Below are 27,592 nucleotides of genomic sequence, written 5' to 3'. Positions count from 1 at the left end.
AAGCAGATCTCTAATAACTAAGCGTTCAGGAGGTGTTATGTATTTTGATAGTTTGTCTTGGAATGGAAACATAACAGAGTACTGGAGAAGGATCATGACTCTGCTGAAATCCTGTCTTTATCACCATTAGCTGACTTTTTGAGGGTAATAAAGAGGAAGAAAATCTAACAAAAAACTATTAAATGTTGTCTATAAGCATGTCATAGTGCCCATAGAGGCTTCGGCGAATGGGGCGGCATTAAAATGTTTAAATAAATAAATAAATAAATAAATAAATAAATAAATAAATAAATAAATAAATGATGTGGTCTGGAAACCAAATGCATTTTATCTGGCATTTTTCTTCATCTATTTCTAGGAGGAAGTAGAAACAGTTGTTTCTATGTTGATAGAACAGGCTCGGATCCTTGCTCGCACAGGAATGAAGAAACATCTCCGTGTTCTTCCTATGTATGCTGGGCTGCCTGCTTCTGAGCAGATGAAAGTGTTTGAGAGGGTATCTCACAACGTTAGAAAGGTGAGCTGTGTCACTCAATGTCCTCAGTGTAGCTTAATAGAGTATTATGCTTTTGATGTGGTGATAGCTGTAGATTATGTGTATACAGCCTAGCAACTATCTTTCTGCATTTTGCATGATAGTCTATGCTGCAGAGCATCTTTTCCCAACTTGATATCCTCTAAATGTGTTGAATTTCAGTTCCTATCAGCTCCACACTATATTGCCAGTGGTCAAGAATTCAGGACATTAGGGTGCAAAATATTGGAAGGGCACCTGCCTGGAAGGGAAAGCTGCCTTAGTGAAAGGATTTCAGTGTTCTTTAGAGTAGCTACTTCATGCCTACTTTCAGCTACTTCATGCCTACAAATCAAGCACTTATTTGCATGCTTGATTTTTCTAATTCTGCCTGGGAATTTTAACAACTGTTTGTTGCAGGTTTTTTGTTGCTGTTTGGTGGTAGTTCTTTAGTGCAGCTCTGCATAGAATCTTGTGTTGTTTTCTCAAGTTTACATAGTCTGTAATCAATGAGTGTGATGAATATGAAACAAACTAGCTTTATTTGGTGTTTCAGGTCATAGTGGCCACTAATATTGCGGAAACATCCATTACAATCAATGGCATTTCATTTGTGATTGACTGTGGCTTTGTGAAGCTCCGTGCCTATAATCCAAAAACAGCAATTGAGTGTCTTGTGGTTGTCCCTGTATCAAAGGCATCGGCTAATCAGAGAGCTGGTCGTGCAGGCCGGAACTGTTCAGGGAAATGCTACAGACTTTACACAGGTGGGGTGTGCTTAACAATGCAATCTTTGCTCTTTTGTAGTTAATGTTATGCTTATTTATTTATCCATTCAGTTTTTATGCCACCCAATGTACACTCTGGGCAATTTGCAATACCAACCTTGCAAATCTTGATAATGGCTTTGATGCAACAAGGTTTCACAGTCTGTAATACGTTTATAAGAGACTTAAATATACTTGAGTAAATGTTCATTGTTTGAGTGTGCTGCACACAGGCTGTCCAAACACTTTTGCAGCAGGAAAAGTAGTTCTGTTTCTTGTAATCAGTTGCATTCGTTTACGTACTGGAAGTTTCCCATCTGTTCATGCTGCAGCCCTTCAAAAGGATGCAGAAGTGAGCATTCTTATCCTTGGCAACCCCTCCAATTTTTTTTTCATCCTGTTCCTTGATCTTCCAGAGAAACTTAGGGGTGGTGAGTGTGTCAGAAACTTCCAGGGAAGAAAGGATGGGAACATTTTCTTCTGTAGCCACCTTATGTTTGCTATTCTCTTGATCCAAAAGCTTATGTAGTTAGCAGGCATATTTAACTCTGTGCAGATCTTCTCCCTCATTTTACATAACCTTGGTCTAGGATCTTTAAAGAGCCACAATTTACCTTTGCAGTCAGATCAAAGCAGCTCCCCATCACATGCTTCATATTCTGCAAAATTGCCTTGCTGGTGTACCTGTGCTACTCTAATCTATGGCAGATAAGCTGTGTTATATAAGCAGTTCCTCTATGAAACATATTCATTAGCATACATTTGGGTTTGAACAGCTTTACTTTCAAAGCTGGATGAGCTGCTTAGCTCTTCAGTTTTGAGATCCTACAGTAGAGTTGGCTTAATGAATTGATGTTTAATAAACCCAATCTAGATGAGCTTTGCTTTCTCCACAGAGGAAGATTTTGAGAAGTTGCCACAGTCCACCATTCCTGAAATGCAGCGCAGTAATCTTGCACCAGTCATTTTGCAGCTCAAGGCTTTAGGAATTGATAATGTGCTTAGATTTCCCTTCCTCTCTGTAAGTAAGAAATTTTTATTTAACCTTTAGTATTTTCAAGTTGTTCTGTAGTTTGGGCCATGTTACATGAAGGACCTTAAGGCTGCTCTCTTCTTACCTTGTTTACATGGATCGCTTTCATATCATTTTGTTGTGTGCTAAATAGAACAAGAAACAGAGCCTTGTATTCAATTGCTTGCCATCAGTGACCAGAAATTTCATGCTGGTAACTGCATGGAATATCACAGGGGAGAACCAGTGAGCTCCAGAGGAGGGATGGCTTTTATCCCTTTTCCATCAGCCTGCTCAGCTTTTCATGCTGGCTATGATGGAAGTGAAACACTGAAACCAGTTAGGCTGATGGTAAAGTGATAGCGAGATCCATGCTCTTACCACCAAACCTACTGTACTTCTCTGCTGGATGCTCAGAAGACAAAGCCTCTTTCTGCAGTCTAATACAGACATTATACAGGCTGGGAGTGGAGTCATGGTCATTTCCATTTCTTTGCTTCTAATTACCTGTGACTTGATGCTGGATGTGCAGGAGGTAAAGCCTTTTTCACTGTACTCAGTGTAGAAATTAAGTGTGGTGGTGGTGGAGGCAAGTATGCTTAAAAACCAAAACAAAACTTGCCTGCTTTTGAGTTTATAAGAGATGCCAGTAAAGGAGGGCTAGTATAACATTCCTCCTTGCCATAAGATCACTAAAGGCACAATCCTGTGCATGTTTAAACAGAAAAAAATCCAAAAAATCCCTGTAACTCTCAACTAGACATGCTGTAAGACTTTTTCTGTCTTACACGGGTAAGACTGCATCCTGAATGGCTGTAGGCTGCAAAGTCAGAAGACATGTGCATGAGACTTGTTTAATGATTACTGGAAAGTTCTCATCTCACCATGGTTAATAAGCTAGTATTTGCTGCACTGCCATAAATAAACTGGCCTCATGCCTGCCTAAAAGATTTGAACAACGTTATACAGAATTCCTCAGGAAAAGAAAATATTTTACTCAGGAACATCTCCAGAAGTAAATTTAAAAAACAGCAGCAGCAACACAACCAGTTTTTTGTACCTTGCATTCAAGGAATTCAAGATTCAAGGAAAAGAATAATCAGTATATTGGGATTTTTTTTAAAAAAGCCTTCATTGTCATTTTTTTCTTTTTTACCCTCTTGATTTTTATTGATTTTATTGGGGTAGTGCTGTATTGGGGCTGTCACAAACTTTCTTAGGAGTGTTTTTGGTCAGATGAAGTTCATAGCAATGCAGAGTTCTCTGAACATGGGATCTCTGACAATGGTTGGACTGCTCTTATCAGACATATTGACAACCACAGAAACTGATAATCAGTGCCTGAATATATCTATATCCCTGTTGATTTCAGTAGAAGAAAGGTGGAATGTGAAATAAATGTCTCTGCAGTAAGCAGGGTAAATTGTGTCACTATTTTCCTTTTCCAGCCTCCACCTGCTCAGTCAATGGTTCAGGCTTTGGAGCTACTCTATGCATTAGGAGGTAAGCTTGTTTTTGTAACAACAGTAATGATACAGGATAATACTCAACTGTCACCTTTCTAAACTTCCATCCTTTCCTAAAGAATAGGGTAGATGAAACGCTAACTGATTGCATTTCTACACATAATTAGAGGAGCAGATCACTGAACCATTAACTGCTGTAGGAATATCCTTTCTTTTATAAGTCCCAGAATTATCTGAATACAATTGATTTTATCTTTGGTACAAAGTACTTAAATTGCTTTCAGTTCTGTGCACCAAATGTATATATGATTTCTGGTAGATCTATAGACATTTCTTTTGACAAACTTAAAACCCAAATCAACACAAACATGCTATGGCTGGTAAGAAAAATCTATAGCTGCTGGATAGTGCAATCCCATTAAAATGTCTCTTGTGCATGCATTGGAGTTCTTTGCTACTCATTCAGCTTCAAAAGAAGTAAAGTATTCCATTGACCCATGTATATATTTTTTTGATTTCTGCATTAATTATTACGGAGTGGTTGAGGATCCTACAATAATAGGTGACTAAAAATAGCAATCTAGACCAGAATTCAAATAATACATAGGTAGCTCATCTTCCAAGTTCATAATGTTCTCATTCGTTTTTTCCTCCCACTAATATACAGAATTAAAAAATAGCACTTACCTTTTCTGAAAACTAGCCTAACTACTCTAAAAACTAGCCTAGATACTCTTTGCTTGTTAAGCATGCCTGCTTTTTTGTGTTGGGATCCTAATATTGATGCATTATTGATCCTTCTGCTTTCTCTGCTTTATGTTTTTGTGACAGTGTGTGGATAGTATGCTGTGAAATATGGTACTAAGAGAAGAATCTTCGTAGACTGTCATTTATTGCAGCTTGTTTGAAAGACAAATAGGTGTTTTCACTCAAAATGTACTGCAAAAGGTGCTCAGAAATACCTTCAAGTATTTGGAAAGGTTGATAGAATTCCCATTGAGCTCATGTTTTTTGTTTTTGCCTAAAACATCTTGCATTGCTGAATAAAAGTAAAGAGAGGAAGAGGGATCCTTTCTGCTTATTGCCATTTCCAGTTGAATGGTGGACTGTTGCCAGCAATCCTTTTAAGTTTTGCAAATGCTCTAAACCTTAAATACAGAAAGTGAAAAGCAAGGCTAAAATGCAATAATAGATTTTTCTGTAGTTAGATTTTATAGTTATAGTCAATTTAAGCATTAAGAGTATTTCTAATTGTTTGAAACTATTTGGCATTTAAGGTATTGGGACATACTGCATTTTGTGAAAACAGTACTGTGATTTCAGGATTCATAATGATTCTAAAGAAAACTGATTGAGTCTGCTTTCCATGTTAGGATTTTCAGTCTGCCTCACACAGAGAAGCTTATGTAAGGCAAACCACTGAAGGATTTCCCCCCATCATCTTCTCTACTCTAGACTTCCCGAGAATCCTTTCCTTTCTTGATTCTCAGAATCTTAATGTGTTGGTTGCATGGATGGTGGATTTTCTCTCTCTAAAGAGAAAAAAGAAAAAGAAAAGAAACAAACCACACACCATGCTTTAGAATGATAGACTTTCACTCTAAGACTCATGTGTTATGGTCTAGGAATAGCACATTGACATAGCACAGAAGATCTCTTCTGCCTTTGTGATAATACCTTATGTGGCTGGGGCTACTATCACTTCTTTTTGCAAAGGTGCACATTATTAAATCCTACAGTAAAATAAATGAGTGTTATATGTGTTTGATTTGAAGTATATCCACTGCACAGTGGAAGTTCATTTGCTTTTCCTCATGGATATAAACTTGGCCTATGGTGGTGGCATACAGGATTTCTGGTCTCAGGATGACGACATACCTGGATTATTATTATTCTGGAATTCTGGAATGCCCAAGAAATCTGAAGAATGGCTTGTCCCTGATTTTTTGGGAAGCTTGCAGTTTCTGTTTTGTGCGGTTTTAGGTTCAAAGTGTAGTGACCCATTCAGTAAACAGATACCAGAAACTCACTTTAGACATGCAGCATTATAGATCTATTTCTGTGGAAAAAGAAGTGTTTCTAACACACCATAATTTGTTTTGAAATATTTTATAACCAAGTGTTGGATCATTTGAATTTTCATTTTGTAATGCTGCTTCCTTTTCTGCAGGACTTGATAAATATTGTTGTCTTACTGAACCACTTGGAATTAGGATAGCAGAGTTTCCATTGAACCCCATGTTTGCGAAGATGCTGTTGGAATCAGGTATAGTCACAGTACTGCAGTTTAGCTTACAAATCTGTAATACATCTTTTAGAACATGTAGCATTTATATTATCTATAAAATAGAAGTAAAATGTTAAGTGTGTTCTGTAGGTTATAGCATGGTGGTCTGATGGCAGCAATGAATGAATACACAGTTATGAAAGAAACAGAGTAAATATTTTACAAAAACAGAAACATTATCCTGCTTTCTGCTTCAATTAGTTTAATATTTATACATTCCATATTTAGTGTTGAGTCACAATCAAAGTCATCCATGTCATGACTATATTTACCAGGTAATGGTAGAGAGAAAAGTATTTTCTTTATGGGAGTGTGAAAGTGAAATTCCTTTTCCATTCTCTTTTCCTTTAATCATTTTGCAGGGAATTTTGGTTGTTCCCAGGAGATTCTGAGCATTGCAGCCATGATGCAGATCCAGAACATTTTTATAATTCCTCCAAACCAAAAGTCACAAGCTGTAAGTGCCATTCCTGGGCTCATCAACTCCCCTTTCTAACTTGTTTACATTGGATATATTTTAATTCATGTTGTGAAACACTTTGGTAACTGACTGCCTGAATATTTAAATATTTATGCTAAGGCTCTCAACTGCAATGAGAGAAGATAAAATTATATATGCTAGCTTTTCAGAATGAGAAATACATATTTAAAATATAGTTTGAATATTCACTTTGGCAAGAATGAAGCATTCTTGGTAAGTTGGATTGTTGATCCAGTGACAGATTTCCAGCTTGTTCCAGTTTTATTATATGTTGTCTAAAGGGCCCCTATTTTTTTAATTCTCCTTTTCAGATCAGAGAACACAGAAAATTTGCTGTTGAGGAGGGTGACCATCTCACCATGCTCAATGTCTATGAAGCTTTTATAAAAGTAAGCAATAACCCCAACTACATGAGGGCATGTAAAATATGGATTCAATTTACTAGCATTGAATCTGTTTAATGTCTGTCTTTGAAGACTGTAAACATGCAGCATAAGTAATTAACAGGACTGGATATGTGTTGAAAAACTAAACAGGGAAGTTGGGCAGAACAGTAAAGCTCTTCTCTGCTGAAAGACCTACTTGGCCCTTCTGTGACATGACAGATTTAAGAGCATGGCATGTATTTTGTAGGCAAACAGTTTGAAACTTATTTCCTTTACAATAAGAATTAGGACCTTGTATGTGTGCTAAAACATTTAAAAGCTATGCCGAGCTTCTCAAGATTAACATATGCTTTCTGTCCTCAATAATCAATTGGATTGGTTCCTTGTTGACAAGTTGCTTATATTTGGAGCCTATGCATTATTTTACTAACTTAGTGCCTTGTCTGCAGTATTCCTTCATCTATAATGGCCTTGTCAAGTGAATTCAGAATGCCGAAAAATTAGATAGTTATAAACATCCTCATGTACCATGAGATTTTCCCAAGTGCCAACTTAAAGAGTTGAACCGTGGAAGCAATTGGGTACCACAGCCTCCTTTGTAAATTCCATCCTTAATCATTACTTTTTTTGCTGTTAGGATTGTAGGGTTTTAGACTGTTGACAGATGTTTGTGTTGTGTGTATCCTGCTGCCATAATATTAGGGAAAGCAAAAACCTGGAGATAAAGCAAATACCAATACTTCCAAAAACAAGTTTTTTTAGTGTGTTTTATCCTTTCCTCTGCAGCACAACAAGAGTTCTCAGTGGTGTCAGGACCATTTTCTCAATTACAAAGGCCTTGTCAGAGCTACAACTGTGAGAGAACAATTGAAAAAACTCCTTGTCAGGTTCAAAGTACCAAAAAAGTCTAGTGAAGGTATGAACAAAAGAAGAGAATATGGTAATCTCTTTTCTATTAATTATTTCCAGAATTGCCAGCTTAATTATGAAAGTCTCCTTCACAACATTTGTAGAATTTACTATGAAGCATGATTTTTTTTTTAGCATCCATCCATTTAAAAACATTTCCATGATATGTAGTATATTTTTTTTCCAATATACAATTTGGTGGAAGTTTTTTAGGGTACCTAGTTTACTTATAAGTCATACTACATGTTGCGTTATTCTCAGTGTTACTGACACAAGCTAGTAATATTTACTAATGTGCAGGTGGTTAGTGTTGAATTGCATACCTGGAAGATCTGGTTCATGGCTGAACAATTCCATGTGGCAACATTAATTTATTATTATAATACCATGCCCTTCAGTTAAGATATCAAGGTAGCTAATGATAAAATCAGCCCAAACTGCAATGTCATATAATAGGAGCACCCTCTTCAACCTGCCTAGTCACTGAGGCTATTAGATGGGATGCTACTTAGTTGGAGTATACCTGGAGTAAAGCCTTCGGTATGGTGGGTGCCTTTCTGAGGAACTTCTTGCCTCTAGAGATCAGGTAGACATGAACATTGTGTTACTTTCTGTGCCTGCTGCAAACCCCCTAATTTCAATAAATCTTCAATTGACCAGCTAAGGCTTTTTTCTTTTTTTAATATTCTTTTCTTAAAAAAAGCTTTCAATATCGTGTTTTACTATTGTGTTTTTCTGTTGTTCACCACTCTGGAATCTGTCTAGATATGAAATGATATATAACTGTTGTAAATAAAATATAAATAGACTAAAAGTAATAAGATGGGGTGATAACTAATGGTTCCACCTGTTTTAGCTGGACGTAATGCTATTCAATCATTTACTGAACTTAAAGGGAATAAAACACCTATGTACCACTTAACAGACCAATTAAACAACTTTAAATACATCTATAGATCTGGTTTGCACTTAATTTTTGGTTTGTGGAATCATAGGCTGTTACATGTGAACTCAAAATTATGAGTTAACCTGGAACAATCCATGAAGAGACTCCGTGTTGGATTATGAACTGTGGATTGTTTAAATTGTGACTTGTTGTTAGGGACAGACTTAGAACTGTGAATTGTTAATGGTTTATTTTGCAAGGACACAAAGGTAGCATATAGGAGCAGTTTAAAAATCAGTCTGATTATGTGTCTCTAATGCAGTGCCATGAAGGCATTTGTGATACAGTGAGGGAGAAAGCAAAGGAAACAAACAGTACAGGAGATGAGGAAACAAATCATAACCTGTTGGATCATCTGCAAGACAAACCCTGGCTAGGGCAACAAACTATGGTTTAAATAAACCATGGTTTAGTCTGGTGAGAAGCAGTCCTATACTGAGTAAACAACTGACAGATGCAATTTACTATGAACTATGTGGGTTTTATAATTCATTTTCTTTCCCTGATAATTTGCCTTTGTTGACTAACAGCTTTGTGAAATAATTGGTCCACTACTTTTAGGGGATCCGGATCCTGTTCTAAGGTGTATAGTTTCTGGATTCTTTGCTAATGCAGCCAGATTTCACTCTACTGGAGCCTACAGGTAAACTAATAATAATAAGCCCCACAAATCAACACAACTTGCTTTGCTTAGCTCAGCCCAGTGATGATCACTATAGTGCAGGCCAAAGAATGATGGTAAAAGACAGTTATTGCCAGAATGGAAATGGAACAGAATTGATTTACATGGGTCAAAGTCGTTCTTGATGAACGAATCATAAGAAAATGAATAGGCATAAAAATAGTACTTTTATTCCAGATTCTGTTGTCCAGTATATGCTCACAGGGAATCTTATCTTTGCTTGAGGCAAATAGGCATTTTGCATCCTTGCTTAATCAAGCTACATCAGAGAGTAAAGAACTTTCAGCAGTCCACCAACTTTTTAGGGAAGTCTCCTTTCACCTAAAAAACCATCATACTAAATAAGGGGAAAAGGCAGGTACTCAAGGGAAAGAAATGGAAGCTGGGAAAGCATCGAATTGATCTTTGAGTAGCTGCTAATGCCTTTTTTTTGGAAGATTTTTCTTAACTACGGCTGATCATCAGGCTAATCATCAAAGAACAGTTGTCCTTTTTGCCACACACATATATCATCCCTATGCTGCCTTGGTCTGACAGAACCATTAGTTATAAATAAATCAATAAATAATCTGAAATAATGCTGTTCTTTCAAGGACTATTCGTGATGACCATGAACTTCATATCCACCCCACCTCAGTGCTGTATGCAGAGAAACCTCCTCGTTGGTATGTTGTTTTCATATGTGTGCTACGTTGCTTTTGATGCTCTATCATTTACAGTCATATCTCTCATAGTGTATCTGAGAGTTGGAGGTTTCAGAATACACACTTCCTAGAATGCATCTTATTTAGGTTAAAAATCATTAAACGGAATACTACTGGAAAGAACCAGGAGTTGTGAAAGCTAACATATGACAGCAAATCTAAATAGCTTTTTTTTAATGCTATTAAAACATTTAATGAATGTTGAACCGCAGAAGGGCCTCTTTGATACTACATTAGTCTTTATGGGAGTGCTTTTGTAAATGTTTCTGTGAATGTATACATGTGAAATTCAGAACTGGCCAACTGTTTGCTCCACTTTGGAATGGTCCGGTGAGCCCTAGCTAGTAGTACTGCATTTGCATTTTGATTGTGCTTCTTTGCTTTTCAAATTTTGAAAGTCCTCATATTTCTGGTGAATGGTCAGAGAAGAGTTTTTGTATTAGATAAATGTAACTGCTATTTATTTATCTCAGACTGCTTACCACCTTTTGTGACTTCAAACCTGTAAGCAAGTGCTAGCAACCCAACTCACAAGTTGTGTCATAAAGAGATAATGTGCAGCATGAAGAAGGATCTTCTGCCTTCTTCAAATTGTCAGTTTCCTTGACCAGTTACTTCTCAGAGATGAGAAAGTATAGTATATGACTTTTGAATACTCTGTTCCCCTTCACCTCTAGCTGTGTAGACAGGGATCTCATTCACACCATAAAATGGATTAGCCTACAATCAGCAAAGGCTCACTGGAGAAGGCAGTAATGCTAGGAAAGTAAAAGGCAGAAGACGAAGGGAAAGACCAAATATAGGGTGGATTGATTCCATAAAGGAAGCTACAGCCTTGAGTTTACAAGAACTGAGCAGGACTGTCAAGAGCAGGACATTTTCAGGAAATTCAGTCAGGGAAAGGCACTGTGAGGGACCTGATGGAATTTGAAAAGCTGATTACTCAACAAAAGGATTATTTGTTAGGATGGTTTTAAAAGCAGCTACTCCAATTTGATACTGAAACTCAAGCCAAAAAATGCATGATAATTTGGATGCAGAACCTTGGAGAAGAAATATCATTCAGCCAAAGGCAACTGTATGGAAGAAGAACATGAAATTTACAGCCAGTCTAAAACCCTAAAATTGTTTTGTTTTGTTTTTTGGGGTTTTTCTTTTTGGTAGTATGTAGATAAGATATAGAAAAATGCACAAGAATTATAACAGAACATGTTGGAAATGTGAAGTAGTAGATGGAACTTCCTACCATATGTGGTAGACTTGTGATAAAATAAAAACATTCTGGAAGCTAATACATGTGGAAATCCCCCCCCCCCCCAAAAAAAAAAAACCCCTTTCCTGTGACTGCTAAGAATATGCTTTTGAATATCATGCCAGAGACTTTCTCAAATAATATGTTAGAGTTATTTAAATTTATGACAACTGCAGCAAGAGTTACAATTGCTTTTAAATGGAAAACAACAGAATGCCCAACCATTGAATTTTAGAAAAATAAGTTGGATGTTGGCAAAATTAACTAATTATGTAAACAGAAGATGGATTGAAGAATTTAATGATAAATGGAAATTTTACTATATGCAGTTTAATACAGAACAAAATGAAGCTTGTAAAAATATTGTTGATGATTTATAACTGACTGAAAGTGATTGGCAAATTTATTGGCTTAGCAACCGATAATTATATTCGTATTTCCAACAAAGTACTGATTGACAGAAAGATAGAAATTTTATTTTATTTGGGCAGAGATTTGCTAGGTTATGAATCTGTTAGGTTTGTGTAAGATCCACTGGCATTCTTATTTCTCTCTTACATTTTTTCTCTTTTCTGTACTCTTTTTTTAAAGAATGCAATAAGATTTTTTTTTTAAAGAGCAGGACCTTTTGGAGGACATTCATTCATTGCCCTGTGTTGGAGACCAGTTGATAATACATAACAGTAACAAAGCTGCAGTCTGAGTACGGCATGTGTAGCTGCTGTTTTGAATAAATGATTTTTGATCAGAGAGACTGGGGGTTGTATGCTATGCAGGCCCATGCATCATGGTTCAGTCGAGGGCTAGGCACATACTTAAGCCTCAGTTAATGCTGCAATCTCTCACTAAGAGGGATCATATTCAAAATGGTGGCTGCATGTTTTCAGGCTAATCTTGGGTTACATAATCCACAATAAAACACTGTGTTGTGTGAATTGGCCTAGCGATTCAGTAATTAAGACTTGATGTCTATATTATGAGACCTTTCCAAATACCAAGTAGAAAGGTATTCAGATACTCCTAGCAGATGCTTTTTATAATGCACCTGTACCTTTTCTCGCTATATTTTTAGGGTCGTCTACAATGAAGTGATACAGACCTCAAAGTATTACATGCGAGACGTAACAGCGATTGAATCGGCTTGGCTACTGGAACTAGCCCCTCACTTTTACCAGCAAGGAACGGTACGGGCTCGGCATAGATTCCAAACGGTACCATTGCCGTATTGGCAGTTCTTGTTCTTCTGTGCTTTTATGTGCTTGCTGCATGTGCTTTGCATTAAGAGAATTTGATGAATTGTGTTAAGTTGTGCAGTTTATTGCTACTGTACTATGAATCTAAAGGTTGAGATTGCTTGGTTGTTGTTGGGGCTTTTTGCCGTTATGTAGATATCTGTTGAATTAACATTGAGCTTATAAAGCTGTATCTGATGGAGTTGGTAGGAAAAATGCAGCTACTTTCAGTCCTGGAGGTATCCTAGTCACTGAGAAGCCATGTTTAAGGCAGCCTGAGTTTATTTGAAGTAGTATAAATCCTTCATTATTTATACTTCAAACTTCTGTGCAACATGTTTTAAATTCATCTAGCATTTAGAACTTTTTATAGATAATTTTAATATAAGGTCATGCTTAAGGAATAACTGGCATCGTTGACTCTTCTCAATGAGTTTGGTGTGCCCATAATAACATTTTAGAGATCAAGAGCAGCTGTGGGATTATGCACCAAATGTCCTCCCCCTATCTCAACCATGATTTATTTTGGTTTTGTATTTTTGTACAAAAAGTATTATTATTATTTGTATTTTTATTATTCCTATTAATATGCACCTACAATAGCCCATACCTGGGCTCTCTGTGTGGCTTACAACTTTTAAAACAGCATAACATTCTAAAATCAATAGCAGAAAATCATTAACAATGTATCCAAAATATAAAAGCATAATTAACAAAATTAAAATATTACAATTTAAACTAAAATCAACTATGTACCAGGAATAGAGTCATTGAAAATCAAGTTGCCACTAAAATTCAATATTAAAATAGCTGGGGAAGGAATATGTTTCCACCTGGCACCAAAATTATAACAGCAGTGGACTAGACACACCTGTCTGGGGAGTCTATTCTCAGCAACCAATGAGAAGACCCTTCTTTTAGCCACTATCCCCCTCACCTTCCTGGGGAATGGCTACTTAAGAAGGACCTCTTCTCTTGATCTTAATAGACAGGTAGGAACATATGACAGTCTTTCAGGTATCCAGGAGCCAAGCTATTTAAGGCTTTGTATGTAAGTATAAGCACTTTAAATTGGGCCCAGATTGTCAAGAGAAAGGATAATAATGCTAGCCAACTTTAGGAAAGTCCCCATCAGGATTAGAAAGATAATTAATGGATAATGCTTTGAAAGTTTGAAGTGCACTATAAAAATATTGTGACCATGAAGCACAAATGGCTTAATTCTGCCTGTAGTAGCTCTGGCAGTAGGTAGAAGCTGCAGCATTTTACTGTAATGAAATCTTCTGAGTGTTGCAGAGTAGCCAAGGATAACTATTTGAGGTGATGGATTTATTGTTTCCAAAGGCTACCTTGAAAGAAAAACTTTGTATCAGTGCTACTGGCTCTAGGAGTAGCTGACTTTTAGGATGTATGTAAATACTGAATCAGGAAGCCCCATGATGATATGTCAGGCACAACACCCTGTGAAGAGGAAGAGCTATTAAGCCATTATAAAGTTTGAGGAATTTGAAATTGAAAACAGTATGTAATGTATGCATCCTGTCTATCATCACATCCTGTATGAGTTCCAGATACTTGTCAGGACTGGCAGGATTCCAGCAAAGCAATGATACGATAAAATAGCATTGGCCATGTGCCCGTTTTTGAATTCCTGGAGTTGCTCAGACCTTAGAATAAATGCATAGCATGTGCTGGTAACTGCAGAGAATTGCTACACTTTAAAAAGGAGAGTCATGTGCCAAATGAGGCAATACAGCAATTTTAGACCTATGTACCTTTATGTAAAATAAATAAATAAATAAATAAATAAATAAATGGATGTTCCACTTATCTGGTTCTAAGCCCAGAAATAGCCAGGTGCTGTCTTTTTTGGTATATTTAAATCCATGAACTGAAGTGATACATCTCTGGCTATTGGCTTGCTCACAAAGTTAAGGTTTATATATCCTTGTGATAAAGAAAAAAAGGAAGTAGCATACCACATAATTTTTAATTGTATGAATATATGTCATAAATTACCTAGTCCTTTTGTTAGTTCCACACTGAAAAGGGAATGAACAATTAATTACCTTTTTACTAGTCTGTTTCTTTATTTAAATCATGGATATGCTGCCTTTCAAGATATAAGTTTGCTTACAAGTAACATAAAATAATTTTTGTTGTTAGTTGCGAAGTCGCGTCTGACCCATCGCGACCCCATGGACAACATTTCTCCAGGTCTTCCTGTCCACCATCCCCCAGTGTCCACTTAAGCTCACGCCAACTGCTTCAGTGACTCCATCTAGCCACCTCATTCTCTGCCATCCCCTTCTTCTTTTGCCCTCAATTGTTCCCAGCATTAGGCTCTTCTCCAGGGAGTCCTTCCTTTTCATTTGATGGCCAAAGTATGTGAGTTTCATCTTCGGTATCTGGCCTTCTAAAGAGCAGTCAGGGTTGATCTCCTCTAGGAATGACCGGTTTGATCCCCTTGTGGTCCAAGGGACTTGCAGGAGTCTTCTCCAGCACCACAATTCAAAGGCCTCCATTTTTCATAAAATAATACAAATTCATTAAAAAAATTCTTTAGAAAGCTAATAAAAATCCTTTCCTCAGGACAGTTGGTGGTAAAAGGCTCTGGGACAGGGAGAAGTCAGCTGAAACCAGGAACAAGTTTCATCCTCACCTACCCTTCACTATTCTGGAATCCTTCCTGCAGCACAGTTGATGGCAGATGACATGGAACAGGGAGAGACCAACTGGAATAGGCCTTAAGGGCTTCCTCACCCACCTCTCCTTTTTTTGCGTTTTTGCTTTTAGTTTTTATATCCTCAGGTACTTTCTGCTGTGGTTATAGGGTCACTTCAGGAGTGATACCTGCTGGATTTCTTTTGAATTAAACATAAAATGAGCCCTGTTGGATCAGACCAAAGGCATATCCAGTGTCCTATTTCACATAGTGGATAACCATGTAACTCTGGGAAGTTCACAAGCAGGACATAAAGGCAATAGCCCTTGACCACTGGTTTTCTTTTCAGCAGTGGTAATTCAGTGGTAAGTTGCCTCTAAACCTAGATATAGTATATGCATATGACTTACCCTCCATGAATTTGTATGATCCCCTTTAAAACCATGTAAACTAGTGGCCATCAACTCATCTTGTGGCAGTGAATGCCAAAAATTAACTATAGGTTGTGTGGAAAACTACCTCCAGAAAGCATGAAGCAAATAAAGTGAACTCTGTATCCTTTGTGCTTATGAATAGACTTCTTTGGGAAAATGTCCAATGCATAGGTTAAAAAGCCTCTGAAGTCTAGTTCACGTGCACAGATGTACAGGCTGTACACATCAGCAGACAATGAGAGTGAGAATTCATGCTTGCTCGTTCAGCTCTGACAAGTATATAACTAGCTCCTCTGAGCAAGCAGGCTATCTTTGCACTTTCTATTTGCATATGAATCCATTGACTATGGATTCGTAAGTAAGACCTGTACCTGGAGGGATTTTATTTATGTATATTGGAGTTGCCTTTGCAACTCACAGGATGCAGAAAAAAAATAACATGTAAAATGTTATGGCATAATTCAGTATAATGTAAAAACATGAAAACATAAGCTGCTTTGGAAAAAATATTTTTCATGTGATGCTAAAAGTTCTAAAACTAGGATAGGAACTGTATTTAATGACAGAAAAGCATTCCGTATTGCCGGTTGCTAGCACAGTGTAGATGCCACTCTGTACATCCTCACATTTTAACACAATGAAAGGAATGCAGAGGAAAATCAGATGGTCTTAGATGAATAGGGAAGAATATAATGGGAGTAGCATTGTGTATGTGTGATACAGTATTCAACTGTTAAGAGCTTTAAGAATGAATCCCTTGAATTGAGCAGGGAAACAGTTCAGCAGCTAATGCAGTCACATTAAAGCTGGGGTAATATGGTCTAATTTTCTGTTCAAATAGAAATATGAGCACCTGGATTCCGTACTAGTGACTGAAGTTTCTGAGTCATCTTGAAAGGCAGCGCAGTACAGAATACATTATAGTAGTCTAAATAAAAAGTTACTGGGCAAAGTTAGTGTCATCAGCATTTGACATTCTACTCCAAGTAATCATACTGAAAGGATGCACATAGGTAGTAAAAAGCAAAGGGCACAAGGAACACTGATAGGTTCTACCACCAAATGAATACATTTCAAGCAGTCAAGTTGCTGTTGACCAAAGCTGCCTTATAGAGACTATCAGTCAGGAGCAGAGCCACTGCAATACAGTGCCTGCTGCTGATCTAGAACAGTTGGATGTTCAACTGTTCTCTAAAGCCTTTCAGCAAGCCCTGAAGGATCACACTCAGCCCATTAAATTCTAAATGCAAATCATCCTGAGAATCACCTGTGCAGTATCTATTCGGTATCCTGGCTTAAAACTGGAAGGACCCAGGTTTGGAACATTGTTTTCACATGCATCAGGACCACTGTTTACATTTTGAACACAGTACGCATACAATGACATGAAAGTTCAGTACTCCTATATGGGCTGTGTGTTAATCTGGCCTACACTTTTGAGTATTTTCTGCTTCCCATCCTGTAGTGTGTTCAGTAAATTGTGCTGCAGTGTCCATTGTGGCAGATCCCATCTTTTCGTCTGTTCTTCTATTCCCCATTCCAATTGCTAACCCTCTTATTTGCATCCTTTTGGAGGAACAAGAAGCTACCAAATATAAATTATGCAACTCTGTAATTCAACAGAAAATGATTTTATTTTTTTTTAATTCACAAGTGTACAAGCTGTGAAAGGAATTAACAGAATGAAAAGGGAAGGCTGCATATAAGCTATTCTGTGCACAGTTGCCAAGGTTCAATTACTGAGTTGTCAGCTTAAAAGCCACCAGTAAAGGGGGAAATAACATCAAAAGTAAATAAACCGAAAGTGTGTGTGTAGAAGGTGGGTGCGTAGATAGCATCTTCTCTTAATGATACAGTCATCTCAGTTTAATGTGTCGACAATGACAGTTCTCATCACCCTGCACCAATACTTTTCTGAGTCTCAAGCTATTCCTGAAAGGAGAGATACTAACTCCACTGCTGGAGTAGGGAAGTGTTGTTGTGGAGTTCACTGTGAAGTGTCAATTTGCCAAGTGAAAGATACACTTCTCTGTCCCTCTTGATGCACTTGCTCCTTTGACTTTCCCCCTTCAGCTTTTGTGCTTCTGTCTGATGCTGCTGGGTCCTTCTTTTCTCTTACTATTACCCCCTCCCCTAGTTCTCACAACTCTGTGCAGATTAGTCAGTAGATAACCTTGTCTTGTTACTACTCATCAGCTATAAGTATGTAATTGCAAAAGACCAACAATACGAATACTAATCACAATAATAAATTGTGACCCTACTGATCATTTTGAGGCACTAAAATAATTTAAGAAGTGGGGGAAACAAGTGGCCATCCTTCCAAAGCTATTGTTTTTGAAATGGCTGTTACTGGCAAGATTGCAAAAAGTGAATAGCATGGGCTTTTTTTTGCTGTTTCTGTGTGGTTCCATAGCCATGCCAGTTACCCATGATAAAATTGTTCAGGTGGGTTGCAGTGATACAACCTACTATGGGCAAGAACAATCCTAGAAGAAGCAGCTGGTTTTCAGGGTGGTTTGTTTATAGAAAATAAACCACTGTAGAAACCATACCATGTATGGATGGTGAGTTGTCATGTCATGCAGTCCAGGTCCTTTATAACCTCGTGTGCATGTATGTTGATCACATAACATGTGCCTCTAACTCCACAGTTATGCAAATGATTACTCAATTAATTGTCAAAAGTAATTGTTACAGGAATGGCCAATTACTTGTAATTATCATGCTCTATGACACCATAACTTCTTGTATTGAGGAGCTTCCCTCTGTGTATGACCAGAACTCTTGGCTGAGTCTTTTTAGTAAGTAGCTTAAGGAAGAAATCCTATGCATATTTAGACTGAAAAATGTCCTACGGTACTCAGTGTGTGTAAGCTGACAGGTTTGTCTGAAGAGATGATGGGAGTTGTAGTACTTCTGTCTAAACATGCAGAGGATTGCACATTTCTTCATGTTGATTAGAAGAAAGTTAAGGTAATAATAGAAGGGGAGAAGGGAGGTAATTCATAGATGCTTTTATCCATTATTAAGTAAATGTTTCGGTTTGGTACAGTATATACATAATATGACTTATGATATTGCCAAGATAGGACTTACAGATGCTCTAACATAAATCCAACAATTTAAATAACATGAAATAAAAGTTAATTATCTCATCAACAAGAATAACAATAAGTGTTAGTTCAAGTTCAGAAAGTAGACAGTGGACTGGATGGTAAATGCTCATATGGGAGGGATGTAACAGTGGGATCACATAGGGATTTTTAGTGGAACCACTGCTTTTCCATTTGTTTATAAAATGATCTAGAATTAGGAGTTACTGCTGACATAGCCAAGATGCTAGGGTAGTAAAAACACAAAGGAGCTGTATTCTAAGCAGATCTCTCCAAACTGGAAGAATGGACATTACAAGGGCAACTGTGGTTCAGTTTAAGTGAAAACTCCCAACTTCGTTTTAGTTGTTCCTGTGCCATTCCAGTAGCATAAACCCTTTCCCAAGTGATTTTGGGCGCAGTAGCAACATTTTACCAATGGGACAGGTCTTAGTTACAAGTTGCAGAAAATGCAATATGCCTGAACCATATACAATATTCAATTAACAGATAAACTTTTTTTAAAAAAATGCAGTGTTCTGTAAAAATTCACCTGTTGCTGTACAGGAAAATGATTGTGTTTTTGGAGTATTTCAAAATGAAATTTTAGTTAGTCTAGAGTAAAAAAAAACTTGGTAGCTTGGAAACTGATTAATTGAGATTAGAAGAGTTGCTTCATCGAAACATTTATGAAACTGCAAAATCAAACATGGTGCTTCTCTTTCATTGCAGCATCTTTCTCTGAAAACCAAAAGAGCCAAAGTAGATGACCACTGATTTGCCATGGCTGTTGAACTTCGCAGTGTGTGATGCTGAACCGGCTGCCGATTTGAAACAACTACTCTCCATCTAACAATTAGTTGATTAGCAACCTCACCCCACATCAACTATACATGTTGAAATGCCTGCTTGGCAGGATTCTGTAGGGATTTATGCATGACCAATACATTGTAACACTTTAGTAGAGCTTGCTTTGTGGACATTTTATCCAGCAGTCTAACTGTGATGACCACCCTTGTTTACTAGGCCATTTACTTCTTTTAAATTCAGTAGAAAAAGTAACAATACTAAATGAGAAATTTTGCAAGGTGTGAATAGTTACATTGACCTTTGCAATAGAGAGGGAAAGGGGGAAGATGCAGTGTCCTCAGAGAGAGGAAGTAGAGCTCAGGATCCTTTAGACCACTGTGAAAGCTGTTGGCCATTCTGGACCTACCTGCAACTTGTAGGCAGATTCAAGACCACAAGCAAAGCCTTAATGGATTGCATTGAAAACCTTCAAAACTGTGATTGTGCCTAACTGCTGTGATGTTATTCTTCTCTCTTTCTCTCTCTCTGCTATGAAGCAATAGATTTTGAGCTTTTTACCAACTGTCCCCTGATTTTCATCCGCCTTGCATTTTTAAAATATAATAGGTCTGTTTTTCAAATGAACCCATTTCTATAAATATAAAATGTGTTGACTCACACCAAGATTTTCACTAAGGCTAAGCTCTTCTAGGAAGGAGGTATAGGGCAGGATGTGCATCCTGTTCACAGTCTTTAATTACTTGGGTTTCCTTTCAGAAAAAGAAATAAGGAACTTGGGGTCAGTATTTGGTTTTAGTGTTTTGTTATTGTGAATCCTGAAAATCCTCTGTACTGGGTCTATGGCCTTGCAAAGTGTTTCTGTGGTATGAGATTCATGATCACCACTGGTAAGTCAGTTATCAATCAGATGGTGCTGACTATATATCAGGGAGGAGAAAGAGGGCCGGGGGCAGGGTGACCATCTATGAGAGAGTTCTCTTTTCTTCTGATGGAGGGTGAAAAAGTTAAAGGAGTCCTCCAATCTGGGAAGCAGGAAAGCTGCCCTCTGTAAGGGCATTAAGCCCCTTTGGCTCTTAAAATCTTCCATGTTATTCCAGACAAAAAAGCATTCCTTAACCTGGTGCTGATGCTTTGTGATGCATGCCAATGAGAATTAGTTCATTTCAGGGGTTCATTTCCCTGTATGTAACATAGAAATGGCTTACTTTCAAAATGCTCTTGTGTGATTTAAACTGTTGGTGTTGTTTTTTAATCTTATTCCGGGTCCCCACTTGGGGGCCTAGAGGGAAAACTTGTACTATGTAGGAAAATGGGCCCCTGGATAGGGTCCTAGTGGGCCCTGCTGGAACTTCTACTAAGGCAATAGGAGGATGTTGTCTCACCCAGGAGCTAAAGCCAACTGATACCTTGTGTAGGCTGTCACGGAGTCAGCTCTGCCACTACTGGAAGAGCTGACTAGACTGTTAAAGGACCCTCTCCAATTGTGTAATCTGAGACCTCTGCAAGGCTGAAGGATAAAGGTTCTGCTTATAACATATCCTCTGTCCCAGAGGATGATGGCAGGGCCTTCGGCCAGGAGGACCCTGAACAAGGCATTGATTGTCCTGTCCCCAAGGACGTAGCATGTCCCTTATCAGAATGTACCACTGCACATTGGTGGACTGGAGGGCTAGGGGCATGAGGCTCTTGGTCAAAGTGTGTTTCCATGATCCTGGAAAACACATCTATATGCTTCCCTGTTCACTTTTACTGAACCATTGTAATCTTTACAACTATACTGAGACTGCCTTCCTCAAAGGCAAATGGTGGTCAATGTAGCATGCACTGATAATCTTGCATTGGCTCTCTTTCTCCTGAAAATCTCTCCCTTGTATCAGTGTTATAGTTTGGGATAAATATATATTTATTTTCAAATAATTTTTATTTCAGGAGGATGTATTTTGATTGTATGGATCTGTCTTTGTTTTTAGAGCATTGCTTTTGCTTAATGCCTTGTTCTCTTCACTGTTTTTAAATGTATGTAAACAAGGGCTTTTTTTATTTTACACAAAATAAGCATTTTCTTTGCTCTGGTTTTGTATCCTAAGTCACTTTTTCAAATCTTCCTTGCTTTCCTCAAATCTATAGATAAGTTTTTTCCTGTCAGTGTGTGGTCCTCCCAGTGCTGTATAAATCACCAGTTTAACAACATTTCATTTACAACTCTGAATTTTTGAGTCAACCATTTCTCCCTCTTCTCTTTCTCTCAGTGTGTGAGCTCTGTAGAGCTGGGGTTGTCTTTATTCTTGTGTACTCTGTAGTGTCCAGAATGCTGGTGACGCTCCATAATGGACATCTGACTTACTTCCAAAGCTGTGTTGTTCCTTTAAAGGAGCTTTATCCTGGATAAAGTGTGTAAAAGTCTGTGTTGTTTTGTCCTCTGGTAATTCACTTAAGGGAGGGAGGGGAATAAAGTTGTGGTATAAAGAACTTTGGAAATGTGTGCCTATTTATGGAAGTTAAGTATAAGCATAATTTATCAAGACCATATTTTATTGCTGGTTGGTAAGCAAGTATTTGTTTTGATGAATAGTCCTGTGTAAAGCAAAATCTTGCTCCATGGAAAATTAGAAGTGGCCATTCTGAACAAGGCTCCCAAAAGAGGCCATTCTAAATTATGCAAAACCTGATGCATTTTGTGTTATTCATTCACTAGTAATGCAGTGCATTGCCCTTACTGTAATCATCCTATATTTATTAACGTATTTTATACACCCACCTTTCTGCTCTAACAGAGTGACTGTCAGGGCAGGGATTTTTCTTTCTTCGAGGAGAAAAATTCTTCTAACAGTTTTGATCTTTACTTGTGTGCCATGTTCTCATCCCCTCTATTATGGAATTTGGGGCAATATCCACTGATCCTAAATATTTTGGACCTTTGTAAGCAGGATTAAACAAAAAATACATGGTAACAACAATGAAAAGGATAAATAGTGTTCCATAGACAGCATTGAATAAGTAGAACTAGAGCTTAGAGTTCCTTTCTAGGGAGGGTACCGATGGTCCTAGCGTTGTAGAGATCAAGGGCCTCTGTTTTGTTTGCACATCTATCAACTTATTTTCCTGTCTCATGCTCATCCTGTGGGTTGCCAGTGCCCCTTCTAGGTGGCCATAGACCAGGGACAAGAGGCCTTAAAGTCTGGATTTATTTTCAGAGAAGTTCTTGGGTGTCATAGTCAAGTGTGAGTGGGGCTGAAGCAAAGGAGGAAGAATCAAAGGAAGAAGGTGGGCAAAGTACAACATACATTTATAATTTTGGGTTAATTTCAGGTCAATAATGAAACCTTAGAATTCTAGAATGGGGAAAAAACCAGAAATAGGAAGCTCCTAAAGGGTTGGTATTAGAGGAAAGTGGGAGAGGCCATGGGAAAGGGGCATCACTATAGGGAACCCCAGAAGTCCGGATGTGACTCCTGCCCTCCCCGGGAGGGTCAGGCCAGGCTAGGCTGAAATTGGCTCCTAGCGCTTGGGTTGCCTTCATCATATACCATAGTTGCGGGAAGTGAAGAGAGGAATGCCTCACATCTGACTTCATGGGTCAGTTGGAGTCAACCACCATGCTCCATTGACTGTTTTCAAGCCACTCCCTGGCTTCTTGGGGCAGAGATTTTTTTCCCACTCAACCAGGAGGAAGGTCCCTGTTCCAGCACGCTCCAAGCTCCAACTCATTCCTCACTGGCAGGTGTGCCTGTCTCTGTGCCCATGACTGTTAACTGCCCATTGAGGTAAGGCTTCTTTCCATTACAAGCTATCCAGGTTCTCTGTCAGTTTTCCTCCTCCCATTCTTTGCACTCTTTCTACATTCTGTGTGGTCCACAATTCACTTGGCTCTTCCAGAATTGTTTTCTGGTGTTTTCTTCTCTCTCCTCACCTGCTTTATATTGATTTATATCCCACATTTTTTTCTTTTTTAAAGAACTCAAAGTGGCTTATATCTTTCTCTTCCTCCTGCTCCCAGTCTTCTCTCCACAACAACCCTGCATGATAAGCTGGGCTGAGAGTCAGCCAGTTGGCTTCATGGCTGAGTGGAACCAGCCTGCCTTCAGAACCAGCACACATGGGCCCCATCTACAGCCAGCTTATTTTGGGGCTGGTGTAGCAACTCCAGGCAGCCATCCACATAAGTTGTTTTGAGGGGAAATTAGGGTCCTTTATGCTTTTTGACCCATTGAATCCAAATATTTTTACCTAAGCAGTCCACTTCTGCATTTATCCTAAAACCAAGAGTGGTTACAAGCAACTATGTAACTGCTGATGCCAGCTCCTTAAACTTAACCTTGGAGCCAAACTGTCTAGCCAATATTGGAATTGTGAAGGGAAGCTGATCTTAAGGCCTAACATCCCAAAAGTTTTGTGACATCTATGTTAAAAAAATTCAAAATGGTAGCCAACTGAAACTTCCTTGGGCAGCAACACAAAATCTACAAAATGTGTTATGATATCAGATGTGTCAGTCAAAGAGTGTTAAATGTCACATAGTTTGATGTATAAATGAGTCTTCTGTGACAAAGTAATGCTTTTGTTTGTATGTAAGCTGTCCCGAGACTATGCAAAGAATGGGATAGAAATGTTTTAAATAAATAATATCTACTGTTGCAATATTAAATTGTAGATTGTAGATATAGTGGAGGCCGAATAATAGTATTTCATTAAAATGTTATGGAAGTCAAACATCTGTTTATTTTTCTAATGCTTTGATGGAATATAAACTGGCAAAAAGTAAAGAGGGCTATTATGGGTGCTTAGATACATTGAGAGAACACACCACAAAAAAGAGAACTATGCTTCAAAAGGGAACTTTTAAACTACAGTATCTTAACCATTTCTTTGTCAAATTTGGACTCCATATGGCTCTCTCTGTGCAAGATTTTATGAAGCTGGGGCACACAGTCCTTTTGAAGGCACTACAAACATTTTCCTACTCAATGAGATCAGAGTCGTGACATGTAGCCCTTTCTCCATTGTTGTACATGTTGAACATCCAACCCCTCCCTAGTATATCTAGTAACAACATCTGAGAAAGGGAATTCTATATATGTGCTGTTGTAAACATGTAGCCTACCCTCCAGGGTTCCAGATCAAATGGTAGGGACTCACTTGCAGATAGCTCAGCTCAGCCATTTATTCAAATTGATGCAGCCAAGAAATAAAAAGACTGAAACTTGGAAGGCAACCAGGAAGAAACTAGAAAAAATCAAGTGTAAGGGTGGAGACCAACGTCAAGATAATCCAAACTATATCTTGCTTTACTCTTACAAGCCAGATAATCTTTGCTGGAGTGAATTAGGCTCTCCAGATTTAATCTCTGATTTTACAAGATCCAGTTACTGACTGGCTAACATAATCTAAGGACAGGGACAGGGGTTTTAGGTTGGTTTTAGGACCAGATGTAGTAGGCAGGTCATATGGGGATTTCAACTTTCACTTGGTGCCCTAGTGAGCTGTGTGGTTGGAAGCAGTAGACGAATAGTTGCCTAAACAGAGCTTGTAGCCGAGTGGCATCCCCTCTGCCCCCATCCTTAACAAAAGGGACCCACAACCCCTTCTGTAAATGCTTGGTACAGACAGCTGTCTGCTCAGAGTTGGCTTTTCATGGTAACTAGAACACAGATCAGGGATGTAAAATCCCAATCTGGGCCTCGGGGCTCTTCAAAAGACGATGTCCCCTTGACCCCACACTCCTTTCCTAACCACCAATTATTTGTTGATTTCTCAGCTTTTGTGCAGGCTGAAATGCCTCCCCGAAGGCTCAGGTACACGCAGGCAGACCTTTAACCCAAACATGCTGGAATGTGGGGGTGGCTCCCCCTTCTGCCTACAGCTCAGTTCACCACCGGTACAGAGATCGTCTTGCAACCCAAATTTGGCAGTTGGAGGCTTGGAATTCCTGATGTGAATTAAAGGAAGCAAGAGATTTCATAAAAGCTCAGGAAGGCTTTTTATCATAAAAGAAATGGATTGTGAAATGTGCCAAAAGGAGCTCCGACTTTAAAAGAATTAATTAGAAATGTGATGTCAGCACTTTCGTAGCACGAAACCTAGAAAATACTGCTTGTGTTATAGGAGGGCTCTTAGCCAAGAAGTGAGACCTGAGCCGGGAGGAGGGGGCTCTCGCATGGTACAGCGAAGTGACCGTCAACTGCGGCCAGTATTACATACAGAGCACTGATGGCTGCAGCAGGTCTGAATGCTAATAGAGGAGCTGGAGCTGTATAAAACAGTGGAGCTGACAGGTACTGTTAACCATCCATTTAGTGTGAATAGCTGGAGAAGCTCTTCACTGCTCCCAGGGGAAGGGGTTGTTGGAAAGAGGGGGAGATGTATCTCAGAGTTAAGCAGCACAAGGCAAGAGTTGGCGATAGAGGACAAGGGGAGGAGCTGGATCTAGTTATGGATTTCACTTGGGAATGTTGCCCAATTCTTGGAAAGTGGATCTTGCTCCTTTAATCCGTTGTAGGGCACTGGGAAATAACCTGAAAAAAATAATTATTGTTGATTAGAAAGCTCTCTGTGAAGGGGATTTACTTCAAGTTTAAACTTGTGGCTCTAGGAACATCAGGATTTTAAATGATTGGAAGACCTCATGGATATCAGTTATACTGCATAGTGAACTTGGAATGCTGATTGTCCATTGTGGAGGGGAGGGGAGGGGAGGGGGACTGGACTGGACTGGACTGGACTGGAATGGAATGGAGGGCATTGCTGGCTGGCAGAACAGGAGAATTCGACATCACATTTTGTTGCAGGTCCTGCTCGTAGCATTTCTAATACTGGGTAGACAGCCTGATGTAGATGGCCATGTAATGTTGCCATGCCATTCTATGGCATGGTCCTTGTGCTTCCCACAGGCATTTGTTTGGCCACTGTGTGAATGGAATGCTGGACTGAATGGATCCTTGGTGTGATCCAGCTTGGTGGGTCTTCTGTTCTAAAGCCAAGATTGAAGTTTATCAGGTGCATACATTGTGCAGTACCTGAGTTTAGTCATCAGCTGTGATGACCTGCTTGTGAATCACCATGTGACTCCGGTGGCGGGAGGAATTTTGTCATGTGAGGAGTGGCCTACAGTCATATGGCATCCAACTGCCACACTTGTTCATATGAGCCACTATGCCACACCATTTTTGATAAAAAAGCAAGAATCAGGTTGAGAGTCTTCTGGTCTATACAGAAGGCTGACCACTGGCGAAGCCCTTACCAATGTTTATGTTCACATATTAATGCAGTTATTATGGATGCCGGTCTGTCTAACATTAGGATCTCAGCAAACAGTGGCCTGAGCAGGTGTGTTTCTTATACCTAAGATTTATGATGAGACCACTTTTGTATCTGCTCTTGTATTGCCATTCAGCCATCAGGATTTTCCTTCTTGGGGTGGTATAAGGAAAGACTGGTTGGGTTGGTCAGGAGAATGCGGAAGCCTAAATTTATGGAGTTTGGCAACCTTGGTCCATTTTTGAATGAAGTTTCCATTACATATCAGCATGAAGATTTGCTTAGCTATGCTTGCAAAATAGTAGTTGTGAGCACAACTACTTCGTCTTCCATCCTTTCTTTCTTTACTGCCACACTTCATTTTGCAGGAATAAGGCTCTTGGTGTGGGAAAGAATTGTAAGAAAATAAGGAGCTGGTCATTGAGTGAATGAGCCATAAAGATAGAGTGACCTAGATAGTGACCAACCAGCTAATCAGATTGGAGAAATAATGAGACAGTTAAAAAGTTTCAGTGCTGCATAGTGATGCTTTCAGAAGATGAATATAAACACAGATCGAAGCTTGCTTTTTCTGTAGTCTGGAAGCTGTAGCAGTGATGTCCAAATAGGTTCAAGTTAGCTGTCAGTTCTTGATTTGCTAGTATGAATGCAGAATTGTAGAGTTCTTGTAGAGAATGTAGAATTATTGTATCTGCA

The 27,592-nt window shown here is 38.7% G+C and overlaps 1 protein-coding gene across 5 annotated transcripts in view; it reads left to right on the top strand.

The window, feature by feature from the left end:
- DHX35 (DEAH-box helicase 35) overlaps positions 1 to 22,111 on the top strand; it is a 44,760-nt gene extending 22,649 nt beyond the window's left edge. For 2 of the 5 annotated variants that reach the window (XM_044440325.1, XM_044440322.1), the window contains 12 exons: positions 359 to 517; positions 1,071 to 1,281; positions 2,178 to 2,302; positions 3,742 to 3,796; positions 5,930 to 6,025; positions 6,409 to 6,503; positions 6,839 to 6,916; positions 7,700 to 7,829; positions 9,330 to 9,411; positions 10,044 to 10,115; positions 12,479 to 12,590; positions 19,565 to 22,111. In XM_044440325.1, coding sequence (XP_044296260.1) covers positions 359 to 517; positions 1,071 to 1,281; positions 2,178 to 2,302; positions 3,742 to 3,796; positions 5,930 to 6,025; positions 6,409 to 6,503; positions 6,839 to 6,916; positions 7,700 to 7,829; positions 9,330 to 9,411; positions 10,044 to 10,115; positions 12,479 to 12,590; positions 19,565 to 19,609 — 1,260 coding nt within the window. In that variant the 3' untranslated portion in view covers positions 19,610 to 22,111. Of the gene's footprint in view, positions 1 to 358; positions 518 to 1,070; positions 1,282 to 2,177; positions 2,303 to 3,741; positions 3,797 to 5,929; positions 6,026 to 6,408; positions 6,504 to 6,838; positions 6,917 to 7,699; positions 7,854 to 9,329; positions 9,412 to 10,043; positions 10,116 to 12,478; positions 12,618 to 19,564 lie in introns of all 5 variants that reach the window. The other 3 variants (XM_044440324.1, XM_044440320.1, XM_044440323.1) reach the window with 2 other exon arrangements.
- Positions 22,112 to 27,592: the final 5,481 nt, after the last annotated feature.

The sequence above is a fragment of the Varanus komodoensis genome, unplaced genomic scaffold (assembly GCF_004798865.1).
Source record: "Varanus komodoensis strain SLA01 unplaced genomic scaffold, ASM479886v1 scaffold37, whole genome shotgun sequence".
NCBI classification, from domain to species: Eukaryota; Metazoa; Chordata; class Lepidosauria; order Squamata; family Varanidae; genus Varanus; species Varanus komodoensis.
Note: the sequence above shows the minus strand (reverse complement) of the source record. Positions and strands in the feature narration are given on the sequence as shown.